A 17,744-nucleotide genomic window follows, 5' to 3' on the forward strand; every position below is an offset into this window, starting at 1 on the left:
ACCTGGGAGCCCCTTCCGTGCACCGGGGTCGCAGGGCAAACGTGGAGTAACAAGTCTCTGCAATTAAAGCCGCCGGTCAATTTTTGCACTTGTCTCAGATCTCTACCTGCGATCGCTCCTCCGCCAAACGCTCTAAGTGAAGCTGTATTGGCTTGGTTTCTTTTGTAGTTACAGGTGAGCAAACAATGCACTGCAAATTTTGTCAAGTGTTATTTTTAATAAAATGCGCACAAAGGTCTCCGTTCTGAATGATCTGTGCAGATGATTTTGTGCCCCGCAGTACTAACAGAAATTCCTGAGCCTCCCAGTTTCTCATTATTTTCTTGGGGGGCGGGCTATCATTAGGAGGCACGTGCATGCTTTTTTACTCATATGTCACATTGTTTCTTCCTATGGCACCAGGCAGTAAATGAATGGGTTGCTGGGGAAGGGAGGGGTGTGACAGGAATAAAAGAGCACTTGGGGGAAAATCGAACTGCTGACGATACGACAGTCTTATCACTCATTTCAGGAAATACAAAACCCTCTTGCTATTGGGTAACAGCAGGCTGATGTGTTACTTTCCAAAGGCATGTATCCTACAGATCTGTACAGATTTCAAGAAAACAAAAAAGTGTGGTTCAGAAAAGATGGCCACATCCTATGCCTGTTTTGGGGGCCAGAAAAAAGGGGACAAAAAGGAGCGATTGAAAAGGTAGAGGACGGGCTTAGTTTGGGGCATGTGACATGCTGTATGTGGCTGCTGTATAAGTGGTGATTGAATTTGTATGAGTAAAGGGGATGTCCTTAAAAGCAATAAATAGATTTAATTAAAAACATTGAGGGTCAATCCCTAGAGGACGCTAACTGAAAGAAGCAGGATGGAGGAGGGGTTACCCACTGCTCACTAAATTGAGAAGAGAAACTGTGGAAGGAAACTGAGAAATATCTACTTTTTTAAATGTGAAAGGATCAAAGGCAGAGTGATATGGAGAATGATGAAGATGACGTAATGGCCCTAGGATTTACTAGGAAGAGATCATTAAGTACTTAGAAATGCATAGATACTTATATCTCTAGGGACTTTATTGGCAGAGGAGAAATACCAGTGTCATTTTGGGCAGAACTGAGTAAAAAGTCCCTGTTATATCCATAGTGAATATAAAATCTCCAGATGTTCCCTTTTCAGAGTCCTTTCAAGAATCGAGACGTAAGTTAATGGTTTTGTAGCTGGCTAGTGACTTAGCAGTGCCAAGGTAGCTCAGAGAATTTGAAGCATGTCTGGCAGGAAAAACTTTTTCTATGCATTTGTGATCCTTGTCATGATATAAGCTCTTGATGTACAGCAAAGGCACAGGGTTCTTCTTCCCTCTTTCAGATAGTAGAGGCAGTGCAGGCTCTGATATTTGTTCAGGAGCTGTACAGCCTTTCTTCCTGCAGTTTCCTTCATGTGACTTCTAAACAGCGTGTTGTATTTCGTAAGCTAACTCTTTCCCAACTTCTGTATCCACTTCTGTGCTGGAATTCAGTAAACCCTCTAGGTCATAACTTCAGCTTATTTAAATTCTACTGGATTTGACCTTGAGTTAGTGTAAGCTTGTGTACATCCATTCATTTCAGCAGCATTTCAGTGTTCAGCCACTGCACCGCTAACAATAAGTAACTTGACTGCTGGTAATTCTCCTAAGAACCATTTTCTTAAAAGGTGTATCAGAAATAGTGGCTATAGACAGGGCAGAAAGAAGGTAACATTAAGGCTTTCTTTTCTGATGCGAGTCTGAAACCTTGAACAGCAAAAATGAGCAAAACCCACTTGCTTTCTAGTTACTTAATTTTGATTGGGTTTGGTTCTTAAGAATCCATGCAGTCCCTCATTGTGCCAAAATACAAATGTGATTGTTTTAAATAGTTGCATAATCTTACAAACTAACAGAAAGATTGTAAGTGAATTTAAAGTATACTGTGTCCTAAAGTCTTTCTGTAAAGCCAATGAGTCGTGTCCGTATGGAAGGAAGGTGCTAGCCACGAGGGCAATCTGCATTTCTTAGTCACCGTGCCAGGCGGTGCTCTTGCAGAAAGGTTAGCTTGCTCACGGCTGAACTGGCATATAGCCAGCCTAGCCTGACGTGTATTAAAGATGGTCCTCCCTGGAAGAAGCTGTGGCAGCCAGGGTGGGATACTCAGCATTGCCAGGGCATAGCAGATACCTGATCTCAGACTCACAGAAGACTTCAGCTTCAAAACCTGACAAATTGCTATTTTTTTTCAGGGGCAATGCATTGCTGCTTAGAATATTGTCTGAAACCATATTCATTCTCAAATCCCAGGATAGCAGTTCTATGCGGCAATAACCACACACTTTTTTCTCTTGTTTTAGGATTCAGGGTTAAGATTCCACTATGTGGCTGCCGGAGAAAGGGGTAAACCACTCATGCTGCTGCTTCATGGCTTTCCAGAATTCTGGTAAAACTCCCTGCATGCTTTTCTTGTGAAAAAGAGTCTGCTTAAGATACCTGAGAGTGATCATCTCAGCTTAAGTATCGCCAGCATGATCCATTTTACGTATCTATAAGCACAAACTAATGGCATGAATTTTTAGTATGGAACAAACCATTGAAACATTTTTTAACTGCAGCATCCTCAAAAAATTCCTGCAGGCGACACAAACCAACCAACTTTCTTGCGTTGGCAATCCATTTTTCCCCAAGTATGTGCACTTGTCTTCAAATTTTGGGGAGGAACTGCTCATTTTTAATTAATTTCCTGTTTGGATAACATTTGTACTAATATGGATAAACTTACAAGTTATAGCAGAGGGTGTTAAAATGAGGATCCATTATATGTTAAGTGCAATATGGATTGCTGCATTTATTAAAAACACTATGCATTAATTTTTAACTGGGGGAGGGGAGGAAGAACTATGAGTTCTACAGGCTATTATGCAGCCTAATTTCAGAATGCTACTCAGGGAAAAAGGTTCTATTATTAGTTCATCATAAGATGAATGATGAATCAAACCCAATCCTAAATGTTAACAATGTTATAACAATGTTATAACAATGAAAAGCAGTCATGTGTCTAATGATTTAACCAAATTGCTCGGGCTGTCATTGCCAGGTTTAACTACTGAAGCATGGCTTACAGAACTTGCACCAAAAAAACAATAAGGAAACAGTGTAAGTGGTGATGCTAGTAATTCAGCGAGTTAAATGATCCTTTTACTTTCTAAACTCAGGTATGGAGCTAGGCTCCACTGTTGGAACTGTGATCTTTTGAGCTAGACTCAGGTCATACCATGATAGACTGACCCATGTAAAACAGAGGTCAGTTCTCTTCCCTTAGCAATTTCCTATAGATACTAACTACCAGATGATGGTAGAAAGTCATATTTATTTTAAGATAAATTTTCAAAGTAGTAGATTGTTCTAATAATGAATTGCTGTCTAAAAGGATTAAAACAGTAAACTTTGATTAAAAAGACAGTTAAATGAGGGGTTGTGTATTCTATGCAAACATTATGCATACCTTGCATAATGCATATTCTAATACAGCTGAGACCACAGCTGATTTCCCCTACAGTGGGAACAGTAATGAAAAATTTAGCATTTTATATACATATTCTATGGGGATCTGGTATATTATTTTCAAAAAGCAGAAAGCCATTCTTACAGTTTAGAATAGTGAGTTATGTAATATATTGTATTATCTGACCATTCAAAAGGAATGAATGAGAAACTGTTATATAGGTCACTGGGACCACCAGTAGCGTAGTTTATATAACTGTTTTTAAAAATAAGACGCAATAGTCTATAAAGTAGTCAACACTATCAATACTGATGTTGTTTTATTAAATCAGCCAGTGAAGGTCTTTTTATGCAAGAATAGAGATTGTTCTGAGATCACAAAATAAAATAATCACAATCTAAGAGATATTTAAAGTGGCATCAGATTTGTATCATTTGGCTAAAAAAACCCCCAACAAACCAAATATGATTCACAGTTACAATTCTTAATTGTAACAAATCCGCTGCCTTCAAATGTCTCAAGGTTATGAGTAGGACAACTATAACCAGAAAATACTGACCTTAGTGAGTGAGTGAGACTGTCTGAAGATGAAAGATCACTTAAGAATATAATTCACCAGAGCCATTAAATGCTTTAGATGCATAAGAACTTGAAAATTAATACCAAAGTTGTGGAATGACAGTAATAAAATATTTGAAATTGGGCATAATGTGTTGAGACAGCTGGGTACCTATAAGACTTGTGTGTGAGCTGCTAAATTTTGTACAATCTTTCGTAAATAATGTGATCAGAAAGTACAAAATAGTTTCCATTATTCAACCTTACAAAAATGAAAGCATTCACCACCATTTCCAAATTCTGCCTGCAAAGCAGTTGTCCAATAGGTACATTTCACATGTGGTAAAAGGATTTCTTTGAATATAAAACCTACCCTTTTGGTAGGTCAGACATTTTGTGATTGATGGACTGTTGTGAAAACAGAAGATGAGGATAGCAAGTAGACATTTTCTGAAACTAAACATAGTTTACTTATTTATTTATGGCCCTCATTGTTTCTTCTTACTGAAGTATATAGGATAGCTACAACAGTTACCATGGCAAATTCAGCTTCCAAGTCATTGTATAATGCCTTTAAAAATTTCATTCTTGGAGATCTCAGCTAAATCTTGTATTTGCATTATATGCCACCGAAATGAAAATTTCTATAATTAATGAGTGTTACTGTAATATTACTTGTATTCAAAATCCCTAATAGGCTGGAGGCAAGCTAAAGTGGAAGAGCCAATGGTCTGATATAGATACTTTGAATTATGGTAGAATTCTGTATATCACTCTTACAATCGCTGATGATCCAAATGTTCTATAGCATTTATTTGAGACTGTTGAAGCAAAAGAAGAAGCAAAAGCTAGATCCTAGCACAGAGGGATGCAGCCATTATTATATATGCCTAGAAGGATCATGGTTTTTGTGTATCTTTCTATTATAGTATAAGATAAGGCCATGTCTGTCTTGGTACTGGCTATTCTGAAATTTATCTGGTTTCAGTAACAGGTAAAGGGCAGGTAGTTCTTGCACAACGAGACCCACCATTTTCTTGTTATTTTAGCTTCATAACACACATCTAGTCACTACATTCTATTACAGAATGAGGAATAGCCCAGGCCTTTGCCTGAGTTCTTAATTTCGTACATCTTTTAATGCGTGTAATGTTATCACTCTTTTCCATAGAAACACAAGCAATGAAATACCTTGTGTAGTAGCAACACATTGAGAGATTGTTCTCGAGCAACCCTGGTAGTATAGACACAGATGAAAGTGTACACAATATAAATCATATAAACTTCACCAAGTTAATTTGTTATTCATGTTATATCTTTCTTTGGTTTATTTAGCGTATGAATTATCTGACATACCTTTTCCAAAAAGGAAAAAAAAACCAACATGCCTTGAGGCATGTTTCCTTACTCCATGAAAATGTGTGTGTGAGCAAGCCAGGGAGAAGAGAAAGCTTTTCAGACCTTGTTTTTTTGTTGATACTACGGCTCCGAGTATAAAACAGAATAGTCCTTTGTGTGCTCTGGTTTATGCCTGCTCCCTTTGCAGCAAAGGGACCCTGCCAGACTCCAGGAACTGTTGAAACACCCAAGCTCTCGCCATGCCCCCTTTCTGGCAGCTGCACATCCTTACTGGGGAACTCAAGAAGGGAGCACAAAACTACTATAGCCACAAAGGACCATCAGTGTACCACAGAAAGAAAAAAGAATCTCATTGCAAACAAAGCTGTGCTAATTTACCCTCAACTATTTGTGAGCAAAAGCATTCAGTGCATTTTGGTATCATGCTGCTTGACCTTATAACTCCAACTTTTTTTCCCCCTTTGTTAGGTATTCTTGGCGCCATCAATTGCGGGAATTTAAAAGTGAATATCGAGTGGTGGCCCTGGATTTGAGAGGTTATGGAGAAACAGATGCTCCTTCTCACAAAGAAAATTACAAGTTGGATTGCCTGATAACAGATATAAAGGATATTTTGGAATCTCTAGGTGCGTTAGTAGAAGACAAACTACTCAGCTCATAGATGACTTGATTTTCTGGGAAAAAAACCATAAAGATCTAGCATTGATTTTTTTTTTAAAGTGTATTCTCTCTAATATATACACATTACAGAAATGTATAGATATAAATCTAAGGGTACTAAAATTTATGGACTATTGTCAATGAAAAAGGTTTGTTTTCTAATTATGATGCATATGTCAGTATAAACAATATGTAAAGATGCTTTTCCATCATGAGTTTAAAAAAATCTTCCCTATGTGCTGTGAAATCCAGCAGTACAAACCTATGGTCTTTTTCTCTAAGAACGTCTTTGCTTACTCCTAATCATTGCACAAGTGGATAATGTTCTGAATTAGACTCTAATAGCACTTTCAGACCAAAGAATTTAAATCAGGTGACATTTTTCTTGCACAAATAAGATGGAATAAATATTGGGGGCTTTATAAAGATGATGCCAGTACATCTGCTGTATTAAAAAAAAAAAAAATCCTAAAATACTACTCTTGCACAGTAGTCAGTTCTCAAGATCTGAATCACTATGTCTTATACAACAGTGAGAAGAACAGAAGGGAGAACAAGGGACATATTGTCCCTGTGGCAATTACAAGGTGTAACGGTCTAGAGCTGAAATGAGTTTGCAAAATTTGCCCCTGCAGTTCAGTTTGAAGCGTAGCTGTTCTGGTGGTAAATTGTCACACCTAGCGAAGGGTACTTCCTTTCCATACCAATAGCAAGACAAAGGATTAGACTGTCATTCTCTGAATCATTTTAATTCCCTGGATACTATCTGTAGATAGTGAAACAACTTACTGAATTTCACATGAAGAAATAGTAAAGCGGTGATTCCAGTTCTAAGGTTTGAATTTAGGATTTGCTTTGCTTGTGATGTTTGACTATTGTCAAAAGATTGGGCAGGCAGTTCCCACACTGTGTTTACATTTTCCAGCCTTTGCTGGTTGTGTTAATCTCCATGGTAATGCCATGGTTATGCTCAAGAAGTGCTGTCATCATAATTCAATTTCCTAGGGATTTAAAATTTTTTGGAAAAAGTATTTCTGAGGCTTGTTATCTTTGTTGTAACCCCAAGTTAAATTCTTTTGGAGAACTTGATTATATCAAAAGTGCTCCAAAAGATTTCTATTCAAGAGGGGTTATAAGGTGCTTTGACAACTGTGTGCAAATTTATGCCAGAATTCTAAACAGATTGGCTTTTGTACATTTTATTTGTAGGGTATGTGCTCAGCATTACAGTCCTCAGTGAGGAGGGTGATTGCGTCTGACACAATAGTATGTATTCCAGCAGTGGTCAAAGGAGGAATGGTTAGGCTTTCAAAAACAGTCATGACTTTTCTACCCACCTTTTACTGCTGTTAAATTACCATGTTTATCGATGGAAAATAAGTATATGAATGCCAACAGCTTTCAAAATTGCCATCAAAATAGCATACGGAGAAAAGCTACATGCCTACTAAATGTATAAATGTGTGTATTCATGCGTGTACATATATATGCGCTATATATATGGCTATTAAGCATAATGCCCATTTTTTGCATAATGATGATATTCAGTGCTTAGATAACCTTCCATATTCAGAGAAATTCATAAGGATTAGTTTTGCTCAGGAGGGGATCAGGAGATTGCTCAGTCTTTCTGTCTGCAGTTTCACACTTCAAACTCCCTAAACATGACAAATGTACATGCATTATAATGACTGCAAGTTGAATTGTATATCTAAACCTACATTGGCCAAGATGTGAAGAGGGTGGCCATTTCGATGCCAAGTGATTTTAGCTTGCCATTGAGGTAGTATAGTTAAAGTGTAATTAAAGTCCAATTAAATAATTTTAATTATTTGTTAATTTTTAAACTATAACAGTACCCTATTTTTCTGGCCATTAATAATGGAAGCAATGCAATATTAAATAGTTACATTAATAAATGTGCTGGACCACCTATTTTGCCCAATAATGATTTTATTGTGTATGATAATTTGTATGGATATAAATTCCACTGAAATAAAAGCACATATCTGTGTTTCTGTGGTAGGATACAACAAGTGTGTGTTGATTGGCCATGACTGGGGAGGAATGATCGCTTGGTTAGTGGCTATATGTTACCCTGAAATGGTGACTAAGCTGATTGTCATTAATTTCCCTCATCCTTCTGTGTTCACAGGTGAGTTTTATAGTGGTCTCTGTTAATCCAGAGTATCTGCATTTTCATTACAATAATGTTTGCTTTGAGGTTGCTCAGGCAGAACCAACTACTTGCCCTGTTAGATGTTCAGTAGATAAGCTGCCAGTACTCAGTGCCTCTCACAATCTGGACTGTATTTTATGAAGCAGTAAGGTATCAAGTATTGGACTTTGGAAATAATCTATTGTAGGAGGTGGGAGTGCTTGCAACCAATTTACTGATGTTTTTCTTAATCCTTGAAGGTCCACAAACATGATTTTCATATACATGGATCTGTTTTATACCACTTTGTCAGGATAAAATTCCCTGAACAGGGGTGTATATTGATTACACCTAGGTTAAGGCCTCACTGCAATATTAAATCTGCATAAAACAGCCTTTGCGTAAATGTGAATCAGACATTAGAATTTAATCCTGATTTAGGTGACAAGTGACAACTTAGGATGTCGTACAATATTCACTGGAACCAGAGAGCCTTTCCAGGCTACTTACCAGAGGCTCAGGAATGTACTAGTAGTGAGCTGAAACAATGATTTAGGTGGACTAGCAAAATTTGTTCTGTGACAGGCTTTGAGCTTGTCTACTACCCAGTATTATAAAACATTTCATAGGGATTAGATCAACATTCAGTAATTAAAATGAAAGTGACTATCTCACTAATTTTAATTTCTTCAATTGCTGACCTTACCCTATTTCTATTTAAAAAGTCTCCCCATTTCCCCAGAAATAGTTAACGAATATTCAGCACAGCTTTAATTTTCATTTCAGTTGAACGTAAATCTGACCTTACACCACCATGGAATCAGAACCATTCACAGATATTGTTCTCACAGTGTTCTTAGGCATCTTTCTAAGATATTAAAGAACATTTTGCCGAGTAGTTAAGCCTTACTTACCCAAGGAAAGGTCTGTTCACCACCACCTAAGCAAGCAGGAGCTTTCTGCAGTATTTTCACTGAGCAGGAGCCAGTCTGTATAGAAAACAAATACATTTTATTATATTATTTCTTAGTATTTGTTTGCATATTTATTAAAGTACAAAATCTGTTCTGTAGCTTGATAAAGTCTCCTTGGATCAAATTTGTTGTACTGTGCATTAAATGAAAATACACAGTTTATAAATTGTGCAGAACAGTAAAGTGAGCGGTGTTGATGATCGTCCATCAAGGAAAAATATAATGGGTGATGCAATTTAAGAATGTATAAGATATGAAAGCTTAGAAGACAGCTGACACTTTGATCTTCTTTGTTTTAAAACCCATTTTTATTCACGGTCAGAATTAATATTTCAGAGATATCTCCTATGTTGGCAGAGCAATTTTGTCTTCCTGAATTTGCATCTGTAAAGGATAGGTTCTAGACTTCCTAGTGTGGTTGCTTCAAGGAAGTTAGATAGTTGAATGTCAGTGTTGGCTCTTGCAACTCATTGGCGACACAAAATTATGGGGTTTTTTTTTTAAAAGACTTAATGCAAATTTGGCTATATCATTTCCTTTTATTATATATGCTCTAGTGTCTTTAAAGTGGCACTGTATAATCTTGATTATGGTTCTTGAAATTGCCAAGGAAACAACTGTTAGAAAAACTCTGTACTTTCGTGAACAGGATTGATGCTGTCTTTAGAATGTAAGTGGATTATCATCTGCAGATTTCTGTGCATCACATCTTTGATGACAGAAATACTTAAAGATTTGTATTTACGCCTCGTATTCCACAGCTGAAAAAAAGGCTTTGGACTAGCTACACAAATAGATGTCTAAGTGAAAACCTGTGCAATTAAACTCTCCAATGTCACTGCGCTCACCTAATCTTTGGCAGGCTTCCAGTTCGTTGAGAGTTTCTATTAACACGTATAAAAAGTATGTTTTAATGGCCACATCATATACTTAATCCTGAAACAATAATCATCTTTTGTCACATAGCATGCTCTAACGTAATATTTTTAAAACATTCCTTTAAGTTTAAAAGATAGTAATATTAACAGTAATTTTGTTTGAGTCATCAGTTTTCATTTTTAATTCATGGGCATTTTTGTTTCAGAATACATTCTACGACATCCATCACAACTGATTAAATCTGGTTACTACTTCTTTTTCCAAATGCCATGGTTTCCTGAATTCATGTTTACAGTAAATGATTTCAAGGTGAGCAAAATGAGTGCTCTTGTTTATATATTTAACTGTGAGTGATGGAAGAATTGCCAACTACATTGATCCTTTCTGATGTAGTTACAAGTACTGGAAAAAATATGGAGCTTTCTGATTTTACTTCTTAAGCTTTATATGTTTATATAAAGTAGGGTATAAGTACATAGAGTCTCTGAGATTAACTCTTGCTTTTGTATTTCTGGGAGGCATTCAGATACACACTTTTAACCTCCAGCACTACAGTGCATTACTCCACCTAGACAGTCAGCTGGTTTTACTTGTGCCCATGCCAGTGGGACACATTTGGTGCCTGGGGAACTCCTTCTGACTTATCTGAAGCTCCTGTGTGCAGTGGGACATCCTCTTGTCCATCAGAGCCTGCTATAGGGCAGGCAGCCTGGGTGTCAAATTCAGCCAGGTGATTAATTCTGCCCAAGGAACCAACAAGGCCAACACCTTGTATAACCTTAAAAAATAAGTGCAAGCATATAGAAAGGGAAAAAGCAGCTGCAGTCATGCATCCTCCTACATGCAAACAGCCCAATACAGAGCTCCCAGGGCTGCATGCACACGGGGCACAGCAAGCTGGAGAGGTCCTGAATCATTCTCCCTCCTGCCCTCCCAGCTGCTGGGGTCCGTCCCAGGAAAACTATGCGCTTGCCTTTGCCTGTCACAGCTGGCAGGTCAGGGCGCAGAACTAAGTAACTTAGTAATACTGGTATTTGCCTATACTTGATTATTCTGAAGTAAGTTATACCAGAAATAAGCATACTATGTGCTTTACACTTAGCTCTCTAAATGTTTTTTTAAACATTTAAACCATTCACTATACTCTACACAATGTATAAATATATTTTAGAAAGATGTGTCCTGTTGAAGGAGAGAAACCATATTTTCTAGCTATCTTATATCATGGCTTTTTATTCTTCCTTTTGTAGGTTCTGAAAAGTTTATTTACCAGCCAGGCCACTGGAATAGGAAAAAAAGGCTGCAGATTAACAGCAGAGGATATTGAAGCTTATCTCTACGTCTTTTCACAACCTGGAGCATTAACTGGACCCATTAACCATTACAGAAATATTTTCAGGTGAGAGTGACATTCTGAAACAAGGTAAAATATTCTAGAGACGCCTGGAGGCCAAAAATGTTATTGCACCTTCGTCCGCTAAAGTAGAAGGGGAAAAAAACCCCCGCAAATCAGGTTCGAAAGCCTCAACAGGTATCAAAGGCCTTTCAGTGTCAAGCAGTGTGATGCAAAGTCAATTGCATGAGGTACTCACACAAAACAGTGAAACAACCAGAGTGCAGATAAGGAAAATCTTTGTTTCAAAATCTAATAAAGCAAAGACCCTTCCTCATTCACAGAACCCATGGCAATCACAAAAGTCCATCTCTAAATGATACTTACAAAATTAACATCGATTAATTGTTTGCATTACAGTTCATTTATCAAATAATAAGCTCTTCACAGAATTTATTATTAGATAATACTACTAGATAATATGGCATCAAAGTAAGTTACGCTCACTTTTCCTCGTAACTTTATAAAACCATGTCTGACTTTAATTTTATTGTGTTTGGGCTGTTTTATTTATAAAAAGATGGGGTAGGTTTTTTTGTAACTAAGCCTAAAACTCACCCTAACTCATTTACTCATTTTTTCTTTTTGTTCCTGCATCGGTCTCATCAGACTCACTGGCTGCAGTAAGGACATACAGCAAGGAGTATGCATAGACTAAAACTGAGAGATAGTATCATAATAGGAAATATTTTTGCAAGCTTGATATTTATTTTATTTTCTCAAGCAGTTTTCTAATGATTTTAACTTTCCTGGAAGGAGTTGACTTGACCTTAGGGACTGATGCCCCCTTTTTATGTCCCAAAAACTTAATGGAGCCAAAAGGACTTTAACTCTGCATATAGTCTGCTTATGACTTGTAGCCCTAACGTGAAGGACTACACCAAGAGTGGGATTGATCTCTTTTTTCCTTTACTGCCTCCAGTCTTCAACAGTGCTAAATCTCCTGCATGCTTCTCTTACACAAGACCGGCTTCCCAATATTCTTCAAAAATTACGATGCTTTTCCTTCCCTAAACTCAAGACAGTCAATTTTTAAAGTGGATTAACTTTTCATTTTCCATGGCCCCAATTTAGTGCCACCTTTGCTGCTTTTTCTGTGCCTTCCATGCTGTCGCTGTCAGGAAAGCAGTCAGCAAGGAAATACGGGGAGGAAAACGGAGATCTGAGCTAGGTGCTGTCTTGTACAGGCTAAAAGACAAAACTGGAATGAGAAAGCAGATACATTTTCTTCTAAACAAGATAACACCAAGCACAGACACCAGTGGGGAATACATGAGATGGCTGTGCTGGTAACAGTGCACTTATTTAAAACTATGCAGAGAGTGGTGATGACATCAGCTGGGATGTCCAAGGGTGGCGGGGAGCTGAGCGGCTGCGCAGTGGCTCCCTGGCCCTGCAACTGCACTGCAGGAGCCCCCAGGGTAGGGCTAATGAGGAGCTAGAGAGGCACGAGCGTCCTGAGCCTTGCTGTTTGCCACAGCCCCTCGCATCAGTGACTGTGCACATTAACCAGATGCTTCTCTGACAGCAACAGTGAAGTATCTGTGATAGCTGAGTTGCGATGAGACAAATGTAAGAGTTGTGTATGTTTAAACTATTATTTCAGGCCTTTTCAGGAAAAAAGCCTAGTATCAGCTATTAATTAGAAAGTATCTTCACAGCTACTAATTCGTCTGTGTGTATGCATATGTTTGTGCATTGTTTGCTTTATTTTTCTAATGAAAGTATAGCTGCGCTGCATTCAGAGCGTATTCTTTTAGATTGTATCAGCCACAATGCAGCAAGCTTTTGACTGGAAGGAAAAGATTCGTCTTCAGCTCATTCAGTTCTCGTCACCAATTCTGATGGTCGCACGTTGTGGGATGTGAATCATTAAATATTAAAACTGGATTGAAATTGTCACTTCCTCTCATATAAGCCATTGAGCAGCACTTAGATGCTAATGACTTGTACTCACCGTAACTCCCAGTGCATCGGCACTGGTGACCTATGTGTTAAAGGTTTCCAACTCATTACTATCCACCTGGAGTTTCATTCTTCAGAGCTTAATTTTTCTGGAAAGTTATTTCCAAAGAGGTGATTCAAATCACCTACTTCCATCCATAACCAACACATCCTTGTATAAATAGCACAGCAGTTGTTCCCTTCACTGTATGTTAGATACAAACACTCTTGGAATAAAAAAACATAAAGCTTTTGTATCATGCTTGGTTAAAAGAGATAGGTAAGCCGTTGAATTTCTTGTGATATTCCATTTTTTAGAAAATGGGATTACTTATAGCAGTTAAGAAGTACTTCGGTATTTGTTTACAGAAAAACTGTGTAACAGTGCTTTATGGAAGTTTGAGTCTGTTTTTCAAAGACTTAAACTTCACGAGAGGAACTACCCTTTCTAAACATGAAATCTGCATATTAATCCTTGTTAAAGGAGATTTCTAGAAACTTCAGGAATGATACAATATGCCATATTCCAGACAGAAAAGAAATATAGTGTAGCTCATAGGCAATGAAAAATGACAGGTTGTTTATCCAAGCAGTGTGCATAAAAAGCCTAGTAGAGTTTTCCTAAGTGATGGCTACAAATCTTGCAAGGCACTTAGATACAAAAGAAAAATATTAAACCCTACACTATACTGGATTTAAAAGGTAAAAGAGATTAGTCTAAAAGCATGGAATCAGACCATCAGATTATCAATTTTTAAAACTGATACTATGAATAGGCTATGGTTCAGTGGGTGAGGTCAGGTTGTTTGAAAAATTAGATTTTTAAATCCACTGCTACAAAAGCCATGTTAGGAATTTTCCTAATTTATCAATCAAAATGAAATTAAATTATTGTTTAAACTGACCTTTAATTAATACTTCTTGACATCATGTATAAGTAGCAAGGAAAAATGTCTTCAAAGTCTCCATTTCTTTGTCTTATTTTAAAGTAATGCATGCCATCTTCTTTGTCTTTCGCTTTTTACAAAGCACAGTCTCTTAACTAATTCCTAGGTTTCAACCTAGCACTTAAGTTTGTCATAAAAGTTTGTTCAGAAAATACTGTTTGTACATTACTGGTTTAAAAGAATCATGTTTGAGCATTAATATAATAAAGATTTGTATCTGATCAGATGGAATCTGTTTTGAATTGTCACAGCTAGACTGTTACAATCCGTGGCTAAGATTAAGAATTTTAAGCATAAATTAGATAATTTTTTCAGCATCTCTGAAATAGATGAGCTGGAATAAATTCTGGTGGGTTAATATTGTTTATGTTTAAATAGTCATTCATTTCTAGCTACTCGTATCTTTCCTAATGTCTACCTTTAATGTGAGGAAGTATTTATGAAATATTCCATTTCAAATAATTGTACTAAGAAAAAATAAGTTTGTACTGAAAGTTTAAATAGGTCATTGTGGTGGTATAACTTTTATTAACATTTTACTTTTTAAGGGCTTTTCTTTTACCTTTAAATGCCTTCTAGTCTGCCAAAGCTCTAGGTTGTGATGTTGTAGTCTTAGAGAGATTATGACTCCATGAAAGGCAAATTTTTAAGGAACAAATTTTTAAATACAGATGTAGGTACGTAAGTCCAAGGCCTTCAAAAACATACTATAGGTCCTTGTAAAGGGAACTTCGATGCACTTTGAATGTTAGCATGAATTTCATAGATGAGTGAATGTAACTGAATTCAGTTCAGCATTTCAGACATCATTGTTCTATAGAATATCTTTTTCTACAAATATTTTTATTTTAGCTGTACTACATAGTATTTAATTTTGAGTAGGTCTGAAACACTCTAGCTGGTATCTTCCATAGTGTCCAAGAATGACAGCTTGCCATTTCCTAGATGACCATTTTTTGGGAAGGCAGTTTGGCTACTCAGGTAGCTAGATGCCTTGAACACTGTAGTCTAAATGTGATTCAGAACATCCTATTTCATTAAAACCTACTTGCAGTAAATAATGCAGGTTCAGAAATTTGCCACAGCATTCATCAACCAAGGGAAAGCCACTAACCTACAAAATGTGGCTGTGTTGTTCCACATTCCCTTTTATAGAAATCATTACTGAGCTGTGCACCATGCTGAAGCATCATTCATGTTCAAAAAATAAGACCTCTGTTGCAATCAACTGCTCATTACAGACATGTTACAGTAAAAGTATCTTCTAACAATTTTACATTCCTTAAAAACATTTAAAGGACTTTGAGTCACAGGAGTGTTTTTTTGGTATTGTAGACGATATCTTGGAACCTAGAAAGCTTGCAATGAGATTAACTGTCTTAATTTCAAAAGCTAAATTGACTGAAATCTGTATGGTGATTTTTGTAAAAAAATCTAACTAAGTGTGTTTTATTTTTAAAGCTGCCTACCTCTGCAGCACCATGAAGTCATCATGCCAACCCTGCTGTTGTGGGGAGAAAGAGATGCATTTATGGAAGTTGAGATGGCAGAAATTACACGGATTTATGTTAAAAATCATTTCAGATTAACTATTTTGTCTGAAGCCAGTCACTGGCTCCAGCAGGATCAACCTGACATAGTGAACAAGTTGATATGGACCTTTCTAAAGGAAGAGACAACAAGAAAAAGAGAATGACTGTTTGTACATGTTTTAAGGGGTCTAAATAAAAGCTCTTCAGATTTAAAAACTAATTGTTATCAGGGCCATATTTCCAGCCTGCCTTCTATTTTGAGCTCTGTTAGAGAAAAGTGTTTTCAATGTACTGTACATTTGGACACCAATGTTACTGCTAAAAGAAGTGAGTATGAGAATATATGACACCAACATTGGTTTTACCTGTATACTTGTATTTTGCACATAAAAACACCTGCCTTAAGATATATATGTATTTGTACAGAAAGAAAATCATGGAAATTTGCTTGGTTTTGTTTTCTCCCTTGCTTTACAGTTTTAATGTGTGGTGCCTTTTACAGATTTATAATGAAACAATAGAGTGGTGCCATACTGAAGGAAGTCATGAGTTTTCATTCTAGATTTGCCTGAATTTTTTTAATGTATTTTACCATTAAACAGTAACTAACTCTTTTTATTATGTATATTTTAGCATACTGAATGATTGAAAAATTTCTGGGCACATTTCTAGTCTTCAAGTGAATAATACATATCTTGTATTGTTGAATGCAGCTGCTTTGTGCAATGTGTTTTTCTTTCTTGACTAAAAAATGGGAAACCCATACACTCAACATGTCTGAAGAAGAAGAATGAAAAATTAAGATATAACATGTATCAAATCCACCTCTGTCTAATAAAATGCAACTTACACTACTCCCTTTATCTGACGTCCTGTGGAGAGATTTCTTACTGAAGCTAAGAACTGGGTTTGAATAGCTGAAGTGTCTGTCCACTGTGCCGCCCTCCTGATGCTATGATTGTTGTAGTTTCTTGGAAATAATGCCTCATTGTTGTCATTACCCTTCCTATGTTAGAAACTACTGTTCTTGTCTCCAAGAACTGCTGCCAAGTTCCTGTGTTTAGAGGAGGAAGAGACAGTGATTATGGAAACAGAAGGTAGAATTAACTTGCATGTGATGGCAGGGGAGAAGAAAACTGGATGCCTACCACAAAGAAAAATGAAGCACGAAACATGAGTCTCCAGAAGAGGTGAGTCACCTGCCTATAGGGTTTCCAAAGGCTCCCTCTCCACCTGCAAAGCAGGTGCAATGTCCTGGGAACAGGCCAGGATGAACGAGGACCCATTGGGGGAGGCATCGGAACCAGCTGAGCCTGAACCAACTGGCCACAGCAGAGTAGAAGAGAGCTGACCATTGCTGGGGAGTCCCAGCAAGTCCCACACTGCTGCACGTGTTGTCTCTTTTAAGCCACGGTCTCTCACACAGGTACTTTACATGGGCCCTGCTGTAACCTTCACAAGCAAGTGGACCGGGGAGTGCTACCACCCAAGCCTCAGCTTGTGGCAGGGGACCTGCTTCCTTCCATGCAGTTCACAAAATCTGAGGAAGAGTCCCCTCAGTATTGTGATAACGGTATTGATCTCACCATTTCCATCCACGGATATGGCACCTGCCTTTCAAGGATAATTTTTCCCCAAATATTTTCAGTATTTAACAACTTAAGTCGTTACATGCTTCTTTTACCTAAACTATCAAGTTGGAAATCTTCCTTGTCTCAGACGGTGTTGTAGAGCGCGTTTTATCCCTTACACTGCATTTTCATTTCTCAGCAAGAAAGCCGGAGCATGGTTTTCCCCGAGGGGCACTCGCTCGCTGGGACCTGCTGTCCACCAGCC

At 37.5% G+C, this 17,744-nt stretch overlaps 1 protein-coding gene across 1 annotated transcript; it reads left to right on the forward strand.

Moving 5' to 3' along the window:
• Window positions 1-2,356: 2,356 nt before the first annotated feature.
• On the forward strand, window positions 2,357-16,761 carry EPHX4 (epoxide hydrolase 4; the record flags this gene model as incomplete). The annotated part of the gene is made up of 6 exons (XM_010281669.1): window positions 2,357-2,442; window positions 5,890-6,047; window positions 8,108-8,236; window positions 10,298-10,401; window positions 11,343-11,491; window positions 15,838-16,761. Coding segments are annotated over 6 exons (861 nt in total), but the record flags the coding sequence as incomplete, so codon positions are not given.
• Window positions 16,762-17,744: the final 983 nt, after the last annotated feature.

The sequence above is a fragment of the Phaethon lepturus genome, unplaced genomic scaffold (assembly GCF_000687285.1).
Source record: "Phaethon lepturus isolate BGI_N335 unplaced genomic scaffold, ASM68728v1 scaffold39062, whole genome shotgun sequence".
In the NCBI taxonomy this organism is placed as follows: Eukaryota; Metazoa; Chordata; class Aves; order Phaethontiformes; family Phaethontidae; genus Phaethon; species Phaethon lepturus.